The 10343-nt window shown below is 51.9% G+C and overlaps 1 protein-coding gene across 1 annotated transcript; it reads left to right on the plus strand.

Annotated features, from left to right (window-relative positions):
- Positions 1 to 2329: 2329 nt before the first annotated feature.
- On the plus strand, positions 2330 to 6572 carry Fzd7 (frizzled class receptor 7). The gene is given in 7 exon segments (XM_052749236.1): positions 2330 to 2914; positions 2916 to 3014; positions 3016 to 3486; positions 3488 to 3592; positions 3594 to 3650; positions 3652 to 3711; positions 3713 to 6572. Coding segments are annotated over 7 exon segments (1719 nt in total). The 5' UTR covers positions 2330 to 2488; the 3' UTR covers positions 4214 to 6572.
- Positions 6573 to 10343: the final 3771 nt, after the last annotated feature.

Genomic DNA, 10343 nt, shown 5'->3' on the forward strand with positions numbered 1-10343 from the left:
ACCCACTAATATGGAGCACAAAAGAACGCTGAAGCGGAAGGAAAGATTTCAGCAAACCTCTGAGATAAAGTAAATAAAAGAAAGTTACAAGAAGCCCAAAAATGGAAGAAAAGGGAATCCAATTGTCTTAAATTTAAGAATCAGCTTTTTCCTAGATGGAGAAACTGTATCCTGGAGGCAGTGACTTCGGTCAGCATTCAACATTCAAACTGATCAAAAATCTCTCAAGCCACCAACAGCCCACTGAGACAGGCAGAAGGACTCAGCCAGGAATAACGTTTTTTAGAGTGAGTCTGCCGAGGCGACAGAGAGATTCAACGATTCAGCTTGTCACTTCCCTGCACGGGAATTCATAATATTCATGATATTCCTTGCTGGCCCCTCTGAGAGGGCAGAGGCCCCTTAGTAACTTCCGACCCGTCCGGGGCAGCCAGACAACGCGCACGAGCGCCCAGTGCCTGGAGCAGGGTGAAGATTTGACCGAGAACAAAAGAACGCTTGCCAATCAGAAAACCGCTACCCCAGAAGGAAAATAACCCCTCTTTGTGTCTCGAAAGCCCTTTAATTAGCAAATGCCCTGGTTTCTAACGCGCATTAAAAACTTTTCTATGTAGATTCCAAGTGGAAAGATCAAATGGTTGTTTCTGCAACGAAGATGAGATCCCCGAAGGCCACACACCGCAGAACCGAGGGAAAACAGGGCAACCGAAGGCGCTCTGTAAATCGTACAGAGAGTTCCGGGGCACTTGGTCTCAGGTTACTTTCGTACGCATTCCCCTAGCGCTGCCTTAGCCTTCTCCAAAACCTCCTGGAACCTCTCGGGCTCCCCACGCGCGCGGGCGGGCGGGGTGGCTGGCTCTTGAGTCTCTGGCTCCCCCAGCTCTGGGCCCTCTCCTCCGAGGGTCTGCACTTCCCCCCGCCGCAAGCTCCCCTCCCACCCGGGTTTCTCCTTCCAGGCGGCCCCCCTCTTTGTAACTGGGGGAGGGAGAGAGAGGGGGTTTGTGGCTTCATGGGGCCGTTTGGGGTATGGGGAGAAAAAAAAAAGCGATCCTCAGTCGCACCCCCTTCTGGACCCACACTGATGCTAACCAAAAGCCTCCCGCCCAAGCCAGCCCGGCAAGGCTAACGTGACTCCGGGTCCACGTCTCTCCGCCCCAGCGCTGCGCTATTCTCAGCTTCTCGCCAAAAGCCTTTGGCGAATGCGCCCCTTCCGCTCAGGAATGTGTGTTTTAGGGTGCCCGGAAGACGAACCGATCTTTCAGGCAAATTCCCTTTCTGGTGTGCGTTCTTCTCCCCTGAGCAAATTCTGGGTAAAAGTTTTCCCTAACTTTTTTTTTTTTTTTTTTTTTTTAACTCCGGGTCACCCCGCCCCTCCCCTCAGGAATCCGCCCAGAGCGCTCCAGGCCCCGCCCCCCCTCGTTCCCTCCGCGCCGCCCCTTCCGACTTCCACCCAATCGGAAGGCGGCGACAGAGAAAACAAAGCGCGCTATTGGACCTCCGGAGGGCTCGGGGCCCGCCCCCGGAGTGGTTTGTGAATGGGGGGAGGGGAGGGGGCGGGGCGGGCCCGAATCCCTGCGAGCCCGACGCTTCTTCTAGCCACCAGCGCGGCTTCCCAGGCGTTACTCTGCGCTCCTTCCCTGGCGGGCGGCGGCGGCGGCGGCGGCGGCGACGGACGCGGGGACTGCGCGGGGCAGGAGAGGCCGGGTGCGGGCAGGCCGCCGGTGCAGGAGCCTCGGCGCTTCGGATTCCACGCAACTGGGTTTCCAAAGAGAACTCGCCCAGCCCCATCGCTCTCTGGGCACGGATCGGACTCAAATCGAGAACCAGACCTTTGGCTGAAACTTGGAGCCGACCTTCCCGGGGCTGAAGGAGGCTCGAGGTTCGGAGGAGGAGGAGGAGGAGGAGGAGGAGGAGGCGGCGGCGGTGGCGGCTGCCCGCGGGGCCTCGAGGCGAGAAGGCGGAGCTGCACCGCCGAGGCGGCGGCCCGGGCGAGCAGGCAGGGGACGCCGGGCTCTGGCTTGGCGGAGGCCCGACTCGGTGTAGGGGGACGTGGGCATCGCCGTGCGCCCGGGGCTCGAGAGACTTGGGCAAACTTTGGAAGGTAACCGGAGACGCTTGTAGCCGGTCACCGAAGAGAAAGCCGCACCGTTACGTCTCGGCGGGGAGGGGTAAGGCGACACTCCCCCCCCCCCCCCCGCATACCCAACCCCACCCCCGACCCCCCAGCCCAGGCCCCAGGAGAGTGAGCCCCCGGCGGCCGCGTGAGTGCCACGCGGAGGCGGCTGCGGCGCCCCCTCGGCTGGCCGCCTCGCCCCCGCCGTGCAAGCACCCTAGCGCCCTCGGCTCCGCGCCGCCCACGGCCCGGCCCCGGCGCCGGGAGGACTCTCATGCGCCGGGCGCGGCGGCGCCTCCCTGCATCCCTGCCGCTCCCCAGCGCCTCGTCTTTTTCCTCCAGCTGAGAACGCCGCTGCACTCGCGGCCCGCGGCGATGCGGGGCCCCGGCACTGCGGCGTCGCACCCGCCCCTGGGCCTGTGCGCCCTGGTGCTGGCGCTTCTGGGCGCGTTGCCCGCGGGCACCCGGGCTCAGCCGTACCACGGCGAGAAGGGCATCTCGGTCCCGGACCACGGCTTCTGCCAGCCCATCTCCATCCCGTTGTGCACGGATATCGCCTACAACCAGACCATCCTGCCCAACCTGCTGGGCCACACGAACCAAGAGGACGCGGGCCTCGAGGTGCACCAGTTCTACCCGCTGGTGAAGGTGCAGTGTTCTCCCGAGCTGCGCTTCTTTTTATGCTCCATGTACGCGCCCGTGTGCACCGTGCTCGACCAAGCCATTCCTCCGTGCCGCTCCCTGTGCGAGCGCGCCCGCCAGGGCTGCGAGGCTCTCATGAACAAGTTCGGCTTCCAGTGGCACTGAGCGGCTGCGCTGCGAGAACTTCCCGGTGCACGGCGCCGGCGAGATCTGCGTGGGCCAGAACACCTCCGACGGCTCCGGGGGCGCGGGCGGCAGCCCCCACCGCCTACCCTACGGCTCCCTACCTGCCAGACCCGCCTTTCACGGCCGTGGCCCCCTCAGATGGCAGAGGCCGGTGGTCTTTCCCCTTCTCGTGCCCGCGCCAGCTCAAAGTGCCCCCCTACCTGGGCTACCGCTTCCTAGGTGAGCGCGACTGCGGTGCCCCGTGTGAGCCGGGCCGTGCTAACGGCCTCATGTACTTTAAAGAAGAGGAGAGGCGTTTCGCCCGCCTCTGGGTGGGTGTGTGGTCGGTGCTGTGCTGCGCCTCGACGCTCTTCACGGTGCTCACCTACCTGGTGGACATGCGGCGCTTCAGCTACCCAGAGCGACCCATCATCTTCCTGTCGGGCTGCTACTTCATGGTGGCTGTAGCGCACGTGGCGGGCTTCCTGCTGGAGGACCGTGCCGTGTGCGTGGAGCGCTTCTCGGACGATGGCTACCGCACGGTGGCGCAGGGCACCAAGAAGGAGGGGCTGCACCATCCTCTTCATGGTGCTTTACTTCTTCGGCATGGCCAGCTCCATCTGGTGGGTCATTCTGTCCCTCACTTGGTTCCTGGCGGCTGGCATGAAGTGGGGGCCACGAGGCCATCGAGGCCAACTCGCAGTACTTTCACCTGGCCGCGTGGGCTGTTGCCGGCGGTCAAGACAATCACCATCTTGGCCATGGGCCAGGTGGACGGGGACCTGCTCAGTGGGCGTGTGCTACGTGGGCCTGTCTAGTGTGGATGCGCTGCGGGGCTTCGTGCTGGCGCCCCTGTTCGTCTACCTCTTCATCGGCACGTCCTTCCTGCTGGCCGGCTTTGTGTCTCTCTTTCGCATCCGCACCATCATGAAGCATGACGGCACCAAGACGGAGAAGCTGGAGAAGCTCATGGTGCGCATCGGCGTCTTCAGCGTGCTCTACACCGTGCCGGCCACCATCGTGCTGGCCTGCTACTTCTACGAGCAGGCCTTCCGCGAGCACTGGGAGCGCACCTGGCTCCTGCAGACCTGCAAGAGCTACGCGGTGCCCTGCCCTCCGGGCCACTTCCCGCCCATGAGCCCGGACTTCACCGTCTTCATGATCAAGTACCTGATGACCATGATCGTGGGCATCACGACCGGCTTCTGGATCTGGTCGGGCAAGACCCTACAGTCATGGCGTCGCTTCTACCATAGACTCAGCCACAGCAGTAAGGGGGAGACTGCGGTATGAACCCCGGTCCTTCCCCGACCCTTGCCACTTCCTACCCGCTTGGAGGAGGAGAGGCATGGTAGGGAAAAAACTGCTGGGCGGGGACTTGTTTCTGTAGGCTACCCCCTCCTCCACTGAGCTTTAACATGGAAGTGAGAAGTTATTTGGAGGTGAGAAGAGATTTGGGGTGAGAGGCGGTTTTGAGAGGGGGGCCTGAGTGAAAAGTCAGAAGGCAGTGTGGATGAAAAAGACTTCTGGTTAAGACTTGCGGGGATGACGCTAACTGTGAAGGGGGCCGGCTAGGGCCTTCAGGGAAAGGTTGAGGTCAGCAGAGACTGGTGAGTTCTTCCCGGCGCCAGAGCTGAGCCAGGGCTGAGTCCAGTCCCTGCTGCAAGGCCAGTGAGGCCGGGGGAGGGGGGGAGATAGCGCTCCGTCTGCTGCCTGGGCTTTGTTGGGAAGATGGGGGCCCCCTGTGGTGCCCTTGTCAAGCGGTGGTCCAAAACCATAATCTCTTTTCACTGGGGCCAAACTGGAGCCCAGATGGGTTAATTTTCCAGGGTCAGACATTACAGTCCTCCTCCCCGCCCCCCTCCCGCCTGGTTTTTTTTTTTTTTTTTTCCCTCCTCCTCCTCCTTTCAAGTCTAGTAAAATCAGCCCTTTGGAAGGCCAGGGAGGCCTGCCTGCTAGAATCCTAACGCGAAGATGCCAAAGAAGACATTTCCGCGAGGAAGGCCAAGGAGACGAGTGGCAGATAGATATAGTTCTGCTACTTTCTTTTTCTTTTTCTCTTTCTTTTTTTTTTTCCATTTTCTTGGGCAGGCGGGAAGGCGCGAAGGAAAAGAATGTTTGATTTGGTTTCATACCCTGAAAAGAAGTGATGACTTGTTGCTTTTCGAAATAGGAATGCATTTCCCCTTGTCTTTGTTGTAAGAGACAAAGGAGGAACAAAAGTGTCTCCCCGAGGAAAGGCTTCACTGTGCAGGCAGCCGCTTTTATAGGCAAAGCAGCAGAAATCTGAGGTTTCCCTTCGGTTGTTAATTTGGTTGAGGTAAACATTCCTTTTTAAGGAAAAGCGAAGGGCAGCATGCATGCTTTTGTACCCATGCAGCCAAAGGTTCTGCCTTGGGTAAAGGAAGTGGAAGGAGTTTTGTTATTTGTTTTAAACAGATTTAATTCAGAACACATGATCTAACAGGCTCTGTTAAACAGCTTAATGAAACCTCCCTCCGTCCCACACCCCCATAAGCCTAAATTTCGAGTTTCTGTCCCCCACCTCCTTCCGTCCAATTTGTGTGTGTGATTTTTTTTTTTCCTGTGTGTGTTTGGGGTTTTTTGTTTGTTTGGGGTTTCTTTGGGCTGTTTTGTTTGTGTGTTTGTTTTGTTTTGTTTTTTCCTTTCTCTTTTTTCCCCCTTTCTCTCTCTTTTTTTTTTTTTTCTTTTTCTGTTTGATTTTTTTTTTTTTAATAGTTTTTCGAGACAGGGTTTCTCTGTGTATCCCCTCCCTGTCCTGGAACTCACTCTGTAGACCAGGCTGGCCTCGAACTCTAAGATCCCCCCTGTTTCTGCCTCCCTAGTGCTGGACCTGGCTCCCCTATCCAATTTGTATTCTTCAAGATTAAAGGAGAGGCATAATGCTCACAGAATCAAAATAAAGGGAAAATTAATTAAAAGGGTTAAAAACCTTTTGCCCACCTTTCTTCCCTCTTAGTTCCATAACTCTGTGTATAGGAAACATGTGCCGACCCTTTCTCTGGTTGAAGAGGTGTCGTTCAAGAGTGATAGGGAAGGAGTCTGTACCAGGTTTAGAAAGTCATAACAGGAAGGTAAACTTCAAAGTGATTCTGGAGTTCTTTGAAATGTGCTAGAAGACTTAAATTTATTAATCCTAAATCATATACTTTTTCCCCCCCTGTAATAGAGGTCTGGTTCTTTGGCATAGTGGTGTATTGCTAAGAAGAGCATCATGGGAGCTAACCTTGACTTCACCTTTGACCCTGACTGTCCTCCAGTCTTGCAATGCTGCACAGTTTCTCAGCAGTTAAATGCCAATCAGGGGGGTACTGTCAGGAGTACAAATTACTTTATATATGTCACGTTCGGTTGAATGGAGCTGCTTTTACGTTACAGTGATCTTGCATTTCTGAAACTTTCAAAAAATGATCTCACCTGTCAGATTTTTTTTTTTTTTAACTGCCACCACACAGGTTTGGTGTCTTTTGTGTTTTCTCTCGTAAGTGCATGTGAAATTTGTAAAATAGAGACAGTGCAGTATGTATATTTTGTAAATCTCCCATTTTTGTAAGAAAATATATATTGTATTTATACATTTTTACTTTGGATTTTTGTTTTTTTTTTTGCCTTTAAAGATCTACAACGAAGCCCCACTTTATCACATGTACAGATCACAAATAAATTTTTTAAAAAATATAAAGCGAATGTTCATTTACTCTGCCTGAGATAGTAAGCCAAGGAACAAAACTTTATTGTGGACAGAAGGCGTGCTGTGGGGTGTGTCCCCCAGAGAAGAGGATGGTGGCGTAGGTTCCCGAAAGCTTTGACTGTCCTTTGGTTTTGCTTTGTTCTTGTTTTCTGTTTCCTGCTCCCCTCCATGGCCTCCTCCGCATCACCTCCAAGCCAGTGGTTCTCAACAAGAGGGTCGGGCCCCTGTGGGGTCACATATCAGTTGTCCTGCATATCAGATATTCACATGACAATTTGTAACAGTAGTAAGGTTATAGTTATGAAATAATTTTATGGTTGGGGGTCACCACAACATGAGGAGCTGTATTAAAGGGTCACAGCATTAGGAAGGTTGAGAACTTCAGCTCTAAGCCTCTTCAGGGAAGCTTTGGGGGACCTACTAGAGGTTCTGAATGCATGTCTCTCTGATCTGTAATTTACTAACCTTATGAGACTAAGCCATGTTTGAAAGAGGACCAGAGGTGTTCTTGGTATTTCTACTTTTCCGTTGATTTTTCCCTGCTTGGGAAGTGTGTGTGTGTGTGTGTGTGTGTGTGTGTGTGTGTGTGTCCCCTAATAGGCCTTATCTAAATTATTAATATTTAAATGCTTTGAATTCAGGTGGTAGGGAAAGTTTGTAGATGCTTCCAGATAAGAGCAGGGGTCACCTGTGTAGAACACTTAGCTGGAGGTGTCTCTCTACCTTCTAGGTAAACTAAAACAGACTGAGAGCTCTCGGAGGGGGCAATGACTCAGCAGCTCGCAGGAATAGACTACTGCCTGACCCTGAGGTGGCAGCCTCAGAAGCAGCCACTGACCCTGAGGTGGCCTCAGAAGCCACTCTGCTGTTATTTGCTCTTGAAGAGAGGCTAACTTTGGAAGCAGATGAGGCTGGGTAGCCCCTGGGGAAATGGTCAAGCAGTCTCAGACTCCCAACTCTAAGCCTTGATAGTTTTTTCACTTGCTGCTGCTTTAAGTCAGGTGCCAATACCCCGATTATACCCCAAGTAGGCAGATTATACCCCAAGTAGGCAGTGTGCTGCTGTCTCTCCTATCCCACACCCGGCTGAAAGTTTCTGGAGTTCTAAGGCCTAACAGAAACAGTTCTGTTTTTGTTCTAATTAACAGGCTCCCACAGGCTGGTGTGTTTTACAGACGGAAAGAATGAAAACCAGTGACAGGCAGCTCTCTCCAGGAGGAGGATGGCTAGCTGGACACTGGCTCAGAGCATCTTTGTTTGTTTGTTTGTTTTGTTTTTTACGAGTCTCCTGGGCTCGCCGCATCACAGTGGGTGTGAGGTCATTCTAACCCGTGAAGATTTTGGGCAGCAAGGAGCGAAAATTTAGTGACTTTGAACGTCTTAAGCTTTATCCACTCTTCAGTCGTAAAATGACAACTTTTAGGTAAATGGTGCCTTTCAACGGGGAGTCAGTACGGCCTGTTATGAACGTTTGCTTCCAAGGCAAATGGCAGGAGCTCGCTGCTTGCTTTTTCTTCTCCTTTTCCTTTTCCCTTTTTCTTTTTTTTTTTTTCTTATTGTAAACGGCTGATGGAGGCACTTAGCCCCTTCCAAGGGAAGTACTGTGACTGCTCCTAAAGAACATATCCCTGCCTTGTCTTCCAGAGCTCCCAGTGATGGAGGAGGCTTGGTCTCTAATAAGGGAACAAAAACAGCGTGTGAAGAAATCACTAACCTGCTCTTGGTTCACAGAAAACTCACACTTACGTTCCTTTCCCATAAGGATGCCCTGGGAGGTCAAATCGCACCTAAGAATTTTAGAAACCCCATGGGTTTTCCTGAAAAGTTGCATTTTTAGCAGAAACTATGTGAGGGAGAGCATCTGCAAAAGGGCATATATAGAGTCTGAGAAAAACATTGGCGGGGGAGTTTGGTGCTAATCCCCAGATAAGGAACAAAAAACACTGAAACTTTCCTGCACTTTATAAAACAAAACACAACAGTGCATTGCAACACCTAATCTTGGTAAGTGGGTGTGTGAAAACTCTTGGCAAGCGGGGGACACGTGCCCTGTTAACGTCTTAGTATTAGTTTTTAAAATGTGCTTAAAATAGTGATATTGGAAATTCTCTTGATAGGACTCTCGTAACATAGCAGCTGTGGGTTTGAGCCCTGTAATTACAGTCAGAAAATCGCTTCTCACTCTCCCATCTTTAATTTCACTGAAAAGGCAGATGGCTATTTATAGACGGTATATTTTTGTGTATGCTTATGTGAACGGTGAATAACAGTCTACGGGGCTCCAGGAAATCCTAGAAGAGAGTGAAAACACTCCAGTGTACACTTAAATAAATAGTGCATAGATGTTGTGCTGGCCAGTTTTTATGCCAGCTTGACACAGGCTAGAGTCATTTGGGAAGAGGGAACCTCAACTAAGAAAAGGTCCCCACCAGATTAGCCTGTGGGCAAGCTTCTAGGGCATTCTCTTGATTAAGGATTGATGGGGGTGGCCCATGGGGGGTGTGCCACCCCTGAGGGTAGTCCTGGGTGGGTAAAGCAAACAGGCTGAGCAAGCGGTGAGGAGAAAGCCAGTGAATAACCTCTTTCCATGGCCTCTGCATTGGTTCCTGCCTCCAGGTTCCTGCCTTGGTTCCTGCCCTGACTTCCCTGGATGATGAACTACGGGCTGTAAGGTGAAACAGACCCTTTCTCCCAAGGATACTTTTGGGTTGTGGTGTTTTCTCACAGCACTAGACGTCCTAACTAAGACAACATATTCCTTTTTTTTTTTGTTCTTATTATCCTTTCCTCAGTGAATTAATCTGGTTTCAAAAAAATTCATTCTTCAACTCTTCTTAATAAGCCTTTAAAAAAAAAAATCTAAAGCTGTATTCCTCATACTTCCTAGGAAATTGAACCTAGTTAAAAGGTTACCATAACAATTCCAGGTCTTTGGTAAACATATTACATTTTTTATTCTGTTTTGTTACCTTTTGTATGCATGTGGGGGGTTTATTTGGGTTTGTGAAATATGTATGTGAGTATGGATGTGTGCACAGAGTGTGTGTACACACGTGTGTGTAGTGGAGGCCAGAGGCTGTCTTCTTTCTCTCCACCTTGTTTGTTGAGACAAGTTTCTCACCAAACTTGGAACTCATCAGTTCCATTGGGGTGGCTAGGCAGTAATCCCCAGTGGTCTTCCTGTCTCTGCCCCTTCAGCCCTGGAGTTACAGTAACATATATACAACTTTCACATGTGTGTTGGGGACATGTGTGTGATGATCCTAACTCAGGTCCTTGTACTTGTGGGGCAAGCGAGCCATCTCCCCAGCCCTCTCTTTGGGGAAATTAGATAGATAGATAGATAGATAGATAGATAGATAGATAGATAGATGATATAGATAGATGATAGATAATGATAGATAATAGTTGAGAGATGAGAGATTAGATAGATAGATAGATAGATGATAGATAGATAGATAGATAGATAGATAGATAGATAGATAGATAGATAGATGCTGGGGACCAGCCTCAGCAGTTTTGGGGGTCTGAAGGATGGGATACCTGGAAGGCACAATAACGACTCAGAGACAATGTTAGTGCAAGCTGACAGGTCACTTCGGGCTTCTGCAGCTGCTAAGTAGCTTCTCTGCTACAGCTTCCTTAGCTTCCTTAGCTTCTGCTTTTGCCCTGGTAACCTCAGTCTTGTATTGTCATAAGCAAGGGGGAACA

This window comes from Peromyscus californicus, unplaced genomic scaffold, assembly GCF_007827085.1.
Source record: "Peromyscus californicus insignis strain IS unplaced genomic scaffold, ASM782708v3 Scaffold_21__1_contigs__length_65335640, whole genome shotgun sequence".
Lineage (NCBI taxonomy): Eukaryota > Metazoa > Chordata > Mammalia > Rodentia > Cricetidae > Peromyscus > Peromyscus californicus.